At 38.3% G+C, this 14,207-nt stretch overlaps 1 protein-coding gene across 2 annotated transcripts in view; it reads right to left on the bottom strand.

Moving 5' to 3' along the window:
* LOC131158057 (mediator of RNA polymerase II transcription subunit 8) overlaps nucleotides 1-14,207 on the bottom strand; it is a 113,284-nt gene that overhangs the window by 22,617 nt on the left and 76,460 nt on the right. For both annotated transcript variants that reach the window (XM_058112618.1, XM_058112619.1), the window contains one exon: nucleotides 9,303-9,512. In XM_058112618.1, coding sequence (XP_057968601.1) covers nucleotides 9,303-9,512 — 210 coding nt within the window. The remainder of the gene's footprint in view (nucleotides 1-9,302; nucleotides 9,513-14,207) is intronic.

Genomic DNA, 14,207 nt, shown 5'->3' with positions numbered 1-14,207 from the left:
GTTATCACAAGTTGAAAGGTTGAAAAATTGGTGAAAATGCCTATGAAGTTGAACTCCCACATGGCTTGGTCAAATTAGCTTTGGGGGTCTTTCTGTAATATTTATGGGGGTAATTTTGTGAAGGGATTTATTTTTGGTGGGGCTTCAGAACATAAGAAGTTTTTAGAGGAGGGTTATTTGCAAAACAAGAGTTGGCTTCTCTTGGAAGCTTTAGGCCTCGTATAAATAGGAGTCGTCAGCCACTTTTTCAAGAGGTACATTTGGCATTTATCTTTGAGAGGATTTCTCTCCAGAGCTCAACTCCAGAACAATTAGGGTTGTGAAGATTTGGAGGCTAGGATTTTGAGGATTCGACCATGTGGTGCCTCCCAGTCCCTCCATCAATGCTAAAGGCATGAGATACTAGCAAAAAGCTGCTGTTATTGTTCTAAAACAATGCCAAAACAGGTACATATTTGAGGATTAAGTTGCTGTTAAGACTAGAAATTGTCTTATTTGCTGAACTGAAATTCACAGCAGTCACAAGTAAAGACTTATGGCATTAAGACTTATCTCTTTGAATGAAGGAGCTACAATACTTCTTGAAAGATTGGAAAGGGAATCTCAGGAAACTAAATTGGATACTCTTGACAAGAGTCACATTACCAAAACCTGTTGACACAACAACAGCTGAATTCACCTAAGGGTTGATGGTAGTTCTGAGGGGATCCTAGCCATTTGGAAAGGAAACACAGTTGAACTTGTGGAGTGCAGAATTAAAGACTTCCCAGTGTCCGGTCTTCAACATTGTGTTTTTCCCTGGTGAAAGGGACAGGGTAATTTGAAGAATACAAGCATGAAAGAAATTAGGGACTTCCTTCACATGAATCTCTTATTGACCTCCATTTCATCGTGGGCAATATTACTTTAGTGAGGAAGAATTTCTCAAGAATTGACAGGCTTTTAAACTTGACAGGCTGGGAGGGGTGTTTTCCCAAGGTCAGCCCAAATCTCCTCCCTAGGCCTACCTCCAACCACTTTGCAATTTTGTTGGACATTGGAGGAACAAAGTGGGACCAACTCCTTTCCAATTTGAAACATGTGACTTAAACAAGAAGGTTTTGGGAAGCTCATCAAGGATTGGTGGTCTCTTCTCCACTGTCAAGGATTTGCAAGCTTCATTCTTACTTTAGTATTGAAAGAGATTAAATGAAAACTCAAATGGTGTAATAAAATCAATTTTGGAGAAATTCATGAGAAGAAAGAAATCACTTTTGAGGAAAAATCCAGGATCCTCAAGCTAAAGAACTTTCTCAAGGCCTTAATGATGAACATAAAAACAAGGAGGACCCTCATGTGAAAAGAATTATCAGAGATTTAAATAAGGAAGTTATTGCTTACAAGAAAAAATCTAGGGCCTAGGGCTAAAATAACGGGATCGTAACACCAAATTCTTCCATCACACAGCCAATACCTGTAGGAAATACAATGCCTTGAACAGAGTCCTAATTAATTGTGGAACTTTAAATGGAGGGAATATCAAAAAAGGTATTTGTATGTTCTACGAACAATTTTCTCTGAGGCTTCTACTTAGAGACCACAGAATATCCTTTACTGAGGAAGAAATTCACTGTGATAAAAAAAATTACAACGATGATAAAGCTCCAGGACCTGAAAGCTTCACCTTGGCCTTTTTTCAAGCAAATTGCAATGTTCTCAAAGCTGATGTTATCAAGGTCTATGATAATTTCCATACTATGGGCAGGCTAGTGAGCAGCATGAATTCGACTTCTATTGTGTCGACCCCTAAGAAGGTGGGGGCTGTCACCATCAAAGATTTTCAAGCGATTAGTTTGGAGGGCAGTATCTACAAGCTTTTATACAAGGTTGTTGCCTCAAGACTGGAAAAAGATATTGATGCTGCCCTCATTGCTTCAATAAATGTGGATAATCAGTCTAGAGCTGGAAAGGGAGGATTTATTTGCAAACTTGATAAGGAAAAAGCCTTTGACCATGTTTGTTGGGATTTTCTTTTGTAAGTTCAAAAAAAGAAAAAAGGGTTTTGGGAGTTTATCGTGCAAACGAATTGAGCAGTACATTGCCACACTATACTTCTCAATTCTTGTTAATGACTGTCCTTCAGGGTTCGTTCACCCTTCCAAGGGATTACAACAAGAAGATCCCCTTTCCCCTTCACTTTTCATCATTGTCATGGAGTTTCTCAGCCCCTTGTTGCAAAATGCCATGGGAACAAGTGTCATAAAAGGGCCGACAGTGGAAGAAAACGGTAGGGAACTGGAAGCTTCTCACAGCCTCTATGTTGGTAATACCATGACCTTCTATGAGAAGGTAGCTCATCAAATTCTTAATCTTAGATGCTTACTTCTTAGGTCTGAAGCAATTCCTGGTTTGAAAATCAATTCAGCAAAGAATGAGCTTATCCCCACTGGAAATGTGATTGATGGTATCTCCTTGGCTGGTATCATGGATTGCAAACTAGGAACTTTTCCTTTGAAACCTTGGTCTCCCTCTAGGTGAAAAGTACATGGAGAAAACAACTCGGGAATCTACTGTTAAAAATTTCGAAAAACAATTGGCTGGTTGGAAGCATAACTACCTCTCTAAAGGTGGTAGACTTACTCACATAAAAAGCACCCTCTCTAACCTCCAAGTTTACTTCATGTCCCTCTTTTCTACTCCTTGCTTTGTCGCCAAATGATTGGAAGCCATACAAAAATATTTCTTCGGGAAAATACCGGGGAAGTCACTTTAATCAAATGGAATGTTGTTTGCCCACCAATCCCAGGAGGCGGACAAGTCCTCAAATCTCTCACACTTCTCAACAAGGCCTCCTCAGTAAACGGATGTGGAGATTCATGAACAAGAAAGAGTTACTTTGGAGAAAGATTATTGCCTTAAAGTATGACCTCAATCACAATGGGTGGACATCCAAAGGGCCATGCAGCCCTATGTTTGGAAGTCGACAGGAAAGGGTGGAAGGATTTCTCCACTCTCATCCACTTCCATGCTACAAACAGGAACAATATTTTCTTTTGGCAAGACAGCTTGTGTGGCTCATCACATCTAAGTTCTCAATTCCCACCAATTTTCAATCTTGCTGGCAACAAAGATGCTTCTGTGAGTATGATGGATCACTCTGTCAATGGGGCAGCTTGGAACATCCCTATTCCTAGAAATGCCCATGATTAGAAGCTCAAATCTTTTACTGACTTTTAACAGCTGTCTTTATAGAAATGCCCCCAATTGGACCATTCTAGATGCACCCTTATGGAAGCACAACTAAATGGCAAGTTCAAGGTCAGCTCCTTCTACAAGCAGCTTGACAGCCCCTTTGAGACCAGATTTAATTTCATTTGAAGAGCCATTTAGAAAACTCTTGAACCAACCAAAGTTTCTTTCTTTTTTGTCTTAGGAGGCAACTCTGGAAGATCCTTACTCTTAATAACTTTCAGATAACCTTGATCAACAGATACTTTGTTTGCAGTAAAGATGCTGAAACTGTCAACCAGTTACAGCTCCAGTGCCCCTGGATCAGAATTTTTTGGAATCTGGCCACTGCTCTTACAAGACAGCACCGGATCACTGCTGAATTTTGGGGAAGTAAATCTGGGCTTGGAGGGTTAGTTACACAAATCAAGAAAGGGAAAAAAAAAGGCGCCTTCTCCTTGATCCCACTCACTATCTTCTGGATTGCATGGAGAAAGAGTGAAATACTACAGCTTTTGAAGGAACAATGACTTTTCCCACAATCCTCAAGGATAGATGGCTCCCTACTTCTAAGTTGGTTTAGGCAGTACATGCTAAACACATTATTTTTTATCTTTTGGACTCACTGTCGCATTGTTGTCCTGCTTTGCTTCTACATGGCTGGCGCCCCTTCACCTTTTATGAAATCTCTCTTTACTGATCACACACACACGCGTGCGCGCACACACAAAACAGGCGCAGAAGCCTTACAAAGGTGTGGCCAGGAGAAACAGAAAGTGGGACCAAAATGAGAGGTAAGGCTTCCCTGTTAGTAGAGGCTTTTGCTGGTTTTTCATCATCCTTCAAATGGCGAACAACACCATGAACAGATTCAGTACAAACACAAAGACCTCCCAAATATCATCTCCTTCCCTTCTCCTTTTATCACCAATAATTTCCGCATTAAAACCACAGATTATGCTTGCACCTGGTTCAGCTTCAAAAAAAACATAACATTTTTTTAATTTTCCACACACCTTTTAAATTGATGCTCATTATAATTTCCTTCTGCTCTAAGCTGATCAACTAGTAGTTCTTATTCTTCCTCAAAAAAGCCGTTCATTTCGTCTTTGAAAACATTCCCCTCAGACCCTGAAGCTTCAAAGGCCAGCTGGCGTACAATACAGCCAACAATGTCCATAATTATTAAAAATTGGATTAAACTGATTCCAAGGTCTGAAATTTCCCTCTCAATGCCAAAGCAGGTATTGTGCAATGGTGGAAGCACTATCACAGGTAAAATCATTCATGAAAGCAGGAGGATGCTGATCATCATCCTCCAGGCTTGTATGACTGATCTTTTGCAACAAATTCTATTAGCACCAGGTCTGCCACAGACATCTGCAATGAAATCTTGATTATTAGCAGTGACCCCCAGATTTGTTGTGTTGACAAAGCATCCCTTGAATCAGCCAATTGCAGGCCCTTGATACATTGATTATCAACCCTAGCTTCAGAAGTCAGTTTTGAAGGCAAATCAAAATCTTTCTTGCACACTCCAGGCTTCTTCTCAAACCCAGCCACCACATTACAAAATAGCCAAGATCCATTACACCCAATCAAACCCGAATCCCCCTTACACCCATTATTTCTAATTACACTTAAAAGTCTCCAACCGTCTTGTTTTAAAATTTAAAGCTGTGGTCCTCATATCTTGCCTAAAAATCCTTCCACCAAACCCCCCATTACCAAAGTTAGGTTGTCCTCCAGCTTGAGCTCTCTATTATGACACCAGAAAATCTCCATCACCAAGGTTGTATGAGCTGCCTGATTGCTCACCTTCCACATAGTTTATCGTCTGATACAGCCTGTAGGGGACTGACTGCTTAACTCTTGCCTGCACTAACAAATTTTCTCCAACTAAAAGTGCTTGCAAACCCACTGCATACAACCCCAAATCTGTGTTCTCCAGATTTGACCCCTTGGGAGCTGTCAAACCTTCCCGTAGACAAGTTGTCCAAAGCTTTGAAGAGTAACTGCCGTGCCAAAGCCTTTGCCTCATCCCAAATCCTTACCAAGAAAATTTTCCATTCACCTTTGACTTTTCAATAGAGATCAAAACACCCCCAGTCATTCAAAAGGAGCTGCAAAAGTAGAGATCCCCCATGTGTACCGAGTGTTCTAAACCATGGGTGATTAGATTTTGCAAATAAGAAGACTTTCAATAGCTCCTAGTAACAGTGTTAACCAAGTCAATTTTCCCCTCACAAGTTCGATAATTCACCCATTCAAACTTTGTTGGATTACCATTTCACCTAAAAGCTTAGCTGTTACATCATGGGCCAACATTGTATATCAAGCATTAACACGCTCCCACAAGTGCAGCCTGACAGCACGTGGAGAGATAATCAAATGATAAATAACACCCATTACAGTGAATAAAATAATTTTCAAACACCACACAATAAATGCAGGCAACGGGACTAGAAACCAGGACCTCGTGGTAACCATCTTTGATACCAAGTTGTAAAATTAGAAAAGGAAGAGAGACGAAGAGAAGGAGAGAAAAGAAGAGAAGAAGAAAAAAAGAGAGGAAAGAACTGAGCAGCAGAATCCTGGAGTCTACATACAGCTCCCGGTCTGCCCTCTTATATATTATTAATAATAATAAAGTCTTAAGGACAAAAATACCCTCATTAACACAACATAATTATTAAAATAACATATTATTTTATAACAACCTTAATGTTTTCCCTGTCTGCCTTAAAAATGCCACACTTGCCATCCTACTGTAAATGCTGACTCCAATAACAAACCAAGAGTTCACTGGAATTTGCTATGGTACTGCTCCCACACACTGGTTAATAAACTTCCCATCTTTATGTTAAAATTCCCAGCCCCATACTTGTATCAGATGAAACAATTCCAACTATATGCATTTAAAAGAAAAAAATATTAATTGTACTCGAGGGATTGAAGTAAATATTTCAAAATAACCTACTGTGCAATATCATTCTCACTGATAATAGCAACGTAATCTGAGTGACCTAAACATAAATGAAGCTGAAGAAAAGCCTTTTTTTTCTGGATAAGTGTGTATTACAATGTCAATGTGTATGCATTACAATAAGGACTCCCCAGAAGAAAAGCTACTTAACCAAAAGCAAAAATTCCATGGAACAAACTCTTTAACAAAATCAACAAAAGAATCAATATTGATACAAGATAACCACTAAATAAATTTAAGACAGAAAACCACTTCCCCTCCAATTTTTCCAGCAAAGATCCAAGTTCATCCAAATCTCAGCATTATTTCTTTTCAAACAATTCAAGATGCTGAGGGAGCCTCAAAAGATTAATTGAATCCTCCATATCTGATTCTCTAAAACTTCTTCAGAAGCATGTCACATAAACGTATATCCCTCCTTCCTCCCTAAGATGGCTATGAAGACAAAACTTCCCTAAGATGGCTATGAAGACAACTTTGTTAGAAGCCAATATTGAAGCTATATAGAATTGGCTTTTGAGCATCACCACACCAGACATCACGCCACAAGTATATTACCCTACCATCACAAACCTAACCACTGACAAGAAAAAAAGTCCTATGAACCTTTCGAAATGCTCTTCCATAAATCCCTCCCATGACGACTCTTACTAGCATCCACTGCACAAGCATTGTGGGTCTCACAACATTTTTAGCAACAATTGCCACCTTCCATAAGTTATTTCTCTCTTGCACTAGCTGTGGGTGCAACTTTTGGTCGCATGGACAGTTTTTCAAACGTTATCATAGTTAATTCTTTGAGAGCTAAAGACAATTTTGTAGAAGTCATGAATGGAATTATGTGAAAAATCAAGAATATTAACTTCCCAATTTATGCATTAGTTAAAATTTTTATTTTAACTTTGAATCTGTAAAAGGAGGGCATTTGTTTAGGAACAATAAAGAAGAAAAAAAGGCAGATTGAAAATTGCCTCGTCTTCTGCTAATCAATGGTAAAGAAAAATTCCCATTAGCCACTGCCCATGTAAATCCCTACTCATCACTTGCAAGTCTAACACCCCGAGCCCACCCTTGGGAAATATAAAGAGTTACATCACCCATCTAACCAGCTGATACTTGAAAACACCTTTCTCCCTACCCAATGGGAATTCTTTCAAAAACTTTCAAATTCTATTTGAAACTGAAGAAAGGATGGAAAACTTTGAGATGTAAACACCGCTAAGTTTGACAAAGCATTTTTAATCAAAGTGAGCCTCCCACATGTTGCCTCTGAACTATTCATATTTTCACCCTCAACCAGAACCACTGCTAGATTGAATCTTGACCCTCCTTCCTTGGAAAATTTATCAAACCATAACATCTGCTTCCTGATGCTCCCCCTCTTCATTGTCCTTGGCCAATCTTTCTATTTTCTACACCCCCACTCTTCACATTTTCCACTTCCTCCCCACAAAGCAAACCTACTTCTCCTCGAACTCTCCCACACACACAAAACACTCTATTTTTTGTTCCTAAATCCCACTGTTTTGCACCCCCACCCTCCACACTTTCGACTTCCTCCCTCCCAAAAAAAAAAGCGACTTCTCTTCGAAATACCCCTGCACACCTCAGACCACCCCCCCCCCCTTTTTTTTTCTCGTTCCTGAAATCCCACTGTTCTGCCCCAACTCCTGCAACCTGGTAACAATGGGCTTAAACAAGCATTTGTCACTGAGCCTTCCACCAGAACAGGGCAATCCATTAAACTTTGGACCTTGACCTTTCAGGCCCTTCAAAAAATATGGACCTGGATCACCAGCCCAGTCCACCAAATAATAGCATCTATCCTTTCCCTTATCTACCCCACTTGTATACCCATTTCTCAATTTAATTGAGCAGCCCCCTCAAACTTTTCTAATTTATCTGCCCTGTTTGAACAGTAGAACCAGCTGTTTCCCTTTTGAATGTGCCCCCCATCTTTTCTTCTTCCCTTGCTCCCTCTCCCTTTGCAACTTTTGCACCACAGTGATTGAACTCATGCCCCTATTTTTCAATCCACAATTTCATCCATTCTGACATCACTGACGCTACTTCTGGCCACCCTACAATTGCTGTAACCCCAGCAGCTCCATCTGCCCTCCACCTCTGCAGGGATGGGTCCCTCCCTGCACCTGATTTCAAGTGAGCCAACAAGAAACCCAATCTATTGCTAGTCCCCTCATCAACTGGGTCCTACAACAATAATAATCGATCTTCTCAGGATTCAAATCCTTCTATGAATGTACTGGCCATTGGATTCAACCAACCAAGAATAACTTCAATCCAATTGAACCATCTTCTCTCATTCAATACCTTTTCCGCCTCCTTCATCTGACACAAACAGAAACAGAAAAGCAGTCAAATCAAACACCTTGGCTCTTGCTTTCAATCCTCAATGTCAAATCACTGCTGCATTTCATCCCACTGGGAAGTACGCACTATGCTTTCACCTGAAAAAAACTCCACCAGCACCTTGTTTATCCCATAAAAAATGGAGTTCAACAACTCCACCAAAATCAATATGCCATTGCAAATCCATTTGGAGATTGAAGCCCTCAACTTTCAGCCACTTCACCCCAGATCCTGATTCGACCCAAAAGTATTGGCAAAGAACTTCCAACGTTCTACATCAACAGCCTCCAGGTCCCCAACTCTATATGGCCTCTCTTTAGTTCCATGAACACACAATTTCAGCTCAAGCAAGTTAATTGCAGATCTGTCCTCAAGCAGACGGAAGCTACTTAACAAACTTCACTTATGAAAATCCTGTTGTGATTCACTTTGGCCAGAACTCTTTCAATGATCAACGTCGCATCCTCTATAGCATTAAATGTCAGTCCAACCAAAAAGGATACACTCCCCTCTTCCCCCCCCCCCCCCCCCCCCAAAAAAAAAGAAAGGTGTTTTGCATGTAAATAAAATAAAAACTGTGTCTAAGGGGAATGCTCATTCAAGAAGTCATACTCTTCTGGTACATACTGAATCTTAGCGATCATATATTTGTTCGTAATATAGCAAGTTACAAATGAAAACCATATTGTAGACACCAAAAAAGTAAACATGAAATCATCAAGAAAAAAACATATCTAACCATTTGGGTATTCGGCGTGGTCTGAGCTCCAGTAAACAACGCACTATTGGCACTTCCAGAGAACTGACTTAAATGACGGTTCAGCTGACTTCCTTGGTTGAGTTGGCCTTGGCCAATGCCATGCTGGACATGACCAGAAGACAGCTGCCTACCTGGAAATTGCGGGAGGCCCAAAGTCTGAGAAACTTGAATCTGATGCTGGCCATGTAACTGATGAGGAGACAGATTTAGTTAAACAGACAGTAAAAATAAAATAAAATTGCAGTACGGTGAATTTCCTATGCTTCCTAGTGTATGTAACCATTTTAAGAAAAACTTTATTGGCTAAACATCTAAACATCATATATTAAAAATTTTATTTACATTTTAAATTAATGACACTAGAGTCAATAACTTGCACAAAGCCAAAGAGGCAAATCAGCCAAGGGAGGTAAGAAGTACGAAGTTCAGCTTGTCAACACCATGGCCGTTAAAAGCTGTTCAACATCATTAAATTAAGCATGACCACAAGTTACCATTGCCAACAGCAATCACAAAATAAGGGGCAGTTTCATATCATTTATGCTTTTCTGTTTTCTGCTTTTGTTGCAATTCAGTGACGAAACAAGTTATGATGGCACGTTTATTTGTGTTGTTATTTTTTCATTTTTTGCAGTCAGATTTCAACTGTTATGGAAACAACTGAAAACAAACTTTTCTGGCTTTCAACAGTTCTGGCAACCTGTTGCCAAAATATTTTTAATATGAAAATTTTACTTTGTGGTTTAAATCATTATGTACACCATTTTTTGAAGAAAAAATCCCAAATAAATCTGCCATGTGCATATAAAACAATAATAATGTTAATTTTAAATTTGTACTCTTTTACATTTGCATGGTTTTAATCATACTTTTTATACAAAAGAAAGAATGAACAGAAATGGGAATAAGATTCCTACGAACAAAAGGAAACAAAAAGAAAAACATACAAATAAAGAACAACCCTTCCAGTCTCACTGTAGAATAAAAAAATACAAAAACGCCCCCTTAAAACAGCCATCTGCAAAGGACTAAATTGAAGTCGAATAATGAATCCTATCTCATAGAAAATCTTCATCCCCTAAAACTATTTCCCAAGTTCTCCGCAAAACTGCATAAAAAATCACACTTCACCACAAAGCTGAGCCATCTCTATACTTGCCAAAATCGGTAAAGGAAATAGTCAACAAATCCTCCACCTGGACAAAACCCATTCTCTGGCCATACAACTTATTCCAAATCCTCCATGAGAGAGAACAACACAAAAAAAATGATTTATATATAAATGATAAGTGGATTATGAATTATCAAAACATAAAATACACTCATCGAGGGAGACAACATTAGAAGCGACATGAGAGTGGTAAACTGGAAAACACTATCGACTCCAGCGAGCAATCTTCATTGTTGATTGAGTTTATTGAAATACTGGAAAATTTTGTTTCTGCAGTTTTGTCCAAGAGAAAGTGAAGTGCAAGAGATTGTAGCAAGTTACTCAAATCAGAAATCCATTGCTCCTCCACATGAACCAAAAAATCTTTTGGAATATACTGGGTTGTGACCACAGTATGAAGTTGTGGGAGTATTTCATTTTGAGTAAGTTAATATGGGTCTTCGCAGTTATTTTAAAGCTGAAGGAAAGGTTTTTATCTGGATTCTTATAAAGATGCAGCTGTTTGTTACTTTGTTCATTGGAGTTTGCAGGTAGACACACTTCTTACCTGTTTCTGGATGTAAAGGGGCCTCAATGGTTGCTTAACAGAATGGATTTGTTCTGGTCTAGTCATTGTCAGTTAGGCAACGGTTTAGGAGGAACACTGTTAATGTATGAGGGAAGATTTTTCAGTGTTAAATTGCTATTCAGCAATGGGGATCATTTCTTGCACCTGGAAGAAGTGAAGAAAAGAGGAATGAATTATTCTGTAGACTACTGGAAAGATGGCGGAAATTTGGAAATTTCGATTGATGTAACAATTGATAAGGAAGAGGAGGTGAGTAGAAATCATGGGTATGATTTCTTCTGTCGGGATTCTGGCTTGAGTATTGGAAACTGTCATAAATCTAGGATGGTCTTTCAAGGTCAATCTTATGCCGACACTATTATGTCAACTTCCAGCGAAGGAGTACAGGAGCTCTGGCAAGGGTACAATCCAATTTAGCGGTTGCAATAGAGAGGTGAGATATCAGAAGGATAAACAGGGGAACAGTTCAGATTGAAGGGGAGAATTGTTAGCAGGGGAGGATAAGAAAAGAATTTAAAATATAGGAGAATTAGGCCTTCAAATTCTCAGCCAATTTGGAATGGTTACAAGTCATGGGCTACAAAAAGTAAATTGAAGGAATTGGGCAAGCTCAAGACTTTCAGTCACAAAAACTGCACTGAGAAAGAATAAGATGAGACTGAAATCAATAATTGAAGGTTGGGATTGAAAAGAGTCACTGGAGCAGCAATTAAGGAAGCAGGTGGGTTGGGTATTCTAAGGGATGGAGGGTTGAGTAGTTTTAGTGAGAAGGGGTCAAGTAATTTTACTCAAAATGGTTGGGTAATCTTGAGGAAGGGTCAGGACGTGTAGCTTACAGTTCATGGTGTGGAGCAGAACCAAGTGCACTTAATGCAAAACCAGATGGATGTGAATCTGGAAGCTAACAACAAACTGATCCAATAAATTCAAGAGATGAAGCAAGACCAGGCAATGGACTGGAAAAATCAAGGGAAATTTTGGACAATGTTGATACAATAGGGCATTCCGATGAACATTGCATACAGAATATTGTTCCAGCTCAGCAAGCTATGTCTTCATTATAGTCTGCTTTGAAAAAATCTTACATCCATCAGGAGGTTTCAGACAATAAGCTGGGAAGCTTAAGATATAAGGCCCTTTACTGAATCAATTGATGCAGAAAATGATAGTGGTGAAGGTGAGTATTTAAGTTCTCAGGATTTTTTTTTTTCTTTTGGGATAAAAGCCAATTTTATTAAAGCAATAAACAAAGTACAAAATAGAGGACAAGGAGTCCTCCCTGGATAACAAAAGATTAAAAAAACTATAAATTTTTTTTTGCGATAAAAGACAATTTTATTAAAGCAATAAACAAAGTACAAAATAGAGGACAAGCAGTCCTCCCTGGATAACAAAAGATACAAAAAACTATAATTTTTTTTGGATGAAAGACAATTTTATTAAAGCAATAAACAAAGTACAAAATAGAGGACAAGGAGTCCTCCCTAGATAATAAAAGATATGAAAATTTATAAAGTGCTAAAAGAACCAAGAGCAATAGTACAAGAGTGCTGCCCTCCAATCTCTCATGAGCATAGTCTTAAATTTCCATGAAATTGACAAAATTTTCATCAAAATTTCCAATTTCCGCCGCACTCAAAATTGAAATGGCAGTCAATTTCTGTCTTGCATAATTTCCGTCAAAATCTCAACTCAAAATTTATTGAAATCTCAAAATTTTAGCTATACTTGTCAAAATTTTAACTATGCAATGAAATTTCCTCAAAATTCAAATGAGAAATTTAGGAGTGAAGTGAAATTTCTTACTTAATTTATTTTATTTATTTTTCTAAAAAAAAGACGATTATTACAAGTGATTTTGAAATTATTTATTAAAAAATAAACTTACAACATTTTATATAACCATTGATTTCTAAAAGATCATTATTTGTATAATAAATAATATTTAAATGATTTATGAATTTAACTTGTATCAACTGAATATGTTTACTGCACATCATCTTACAAATACGTTTGATACACATACTATATTACAACTTCTCCACCTCATACACAATATAGATGTATTTAACTTGTAATATATTAGTCCTAAAACTTGCATTATTGTGTCTATTAACCATTTCTAAAGTTTCACAAAGAATTTCATGCTTTACTACTGATTTCCGTTATTTTTTTTCAAATTGAAATTGAAATTGACATCGAAATCAAAATTTCCATACTTTTTGGAGCTTCGAAATTTGAGTCGAAATTGAACTTTAAGACCTTGCTCGTGAGGTTGTACAGCTGTAATCCCTGTAAAAATCCAAGAGAGTGCACCCAAAAGGGATGCGAGGAAAGTCACTCTATTCAAAAGTAACCGTGGACAGGTTCAGCGACCTTAAAAATCCTAGCATCTTTCTCAATCCACAAGTTCCAAAGATGGTGGAGACATCTGCAAACCAAAGAGCACTTCCATTTCCATTCTTTCCAAAACCCCAAGTTGTTCTTTAAGTAGTTTAGTTGCTATGTTTTTGTTTGTCTGTCCAGCATTCCCATTTACTTTTTGTCTCTTTGCAAGATTTCTGTTAATTTGGGTGAGTTTGGAGAAGTTGAAGAGAGATTTTCTTTGGAAAATCCGGAGAAGGAAAGAAAGGATCATTTAGCGAGTTAAAGCACGGTGAGGTAAAAAAGGAAGGCTGGGGATGGGGAATCTAGTGTATAGTAACATCTGTTTAGGGGGAAGTGGTTGTGGCCTTTCCCTTTAGAGATTGAATCCCTTTGGCATAACTCATAAGGTAATTAAGGAAAATACGGGCTTCATAGAAGTGGATGGGATGCTAAGGTGAGTTTGGGGGAGTTATTTTTCATGCTAGTCCTTGGAAATTTAAATCTAAAATTTATCCTACTTTCATTTCCTTTACTCATTACAGGATGGAGGATGGTGCTAGAGTTCATATATGGGAGGATGTGTGGATAGGGCACAGACCATTTTGTGATGTTTCTCCTCACCCATACAATCTTTCCTACACTCATGATGTTCCCATATTAAATTTCTATAACCAAGAAGAAAATAATCTTTCTTGAAATCTTTGCCTTTTTTCCATTATCTAAACAAGAAGACATGAATAATTTTAGTTCCTAGAGTTCAATTCGTGATTCTTATCAT

Source organism: Malania oleifera, chromosome 6 (genome assembly GCF_029873635.1).
Source record: "Malania oleifera isolate guangnan ecotype guangnan chromosome 6, ASM2987363v1, whole genome shotgun sequence".
In the NCBI taxonomy this organism is placed as follows: Eukaryota; Viridiplantae; Streptophyta; class Magnoliopsida; order Santalales; family Ximeniaceae; genus Malania; species Malania oleifera.
This window is presented reverse-complemented; position numbering and strand designations above follow the sequence as displayed.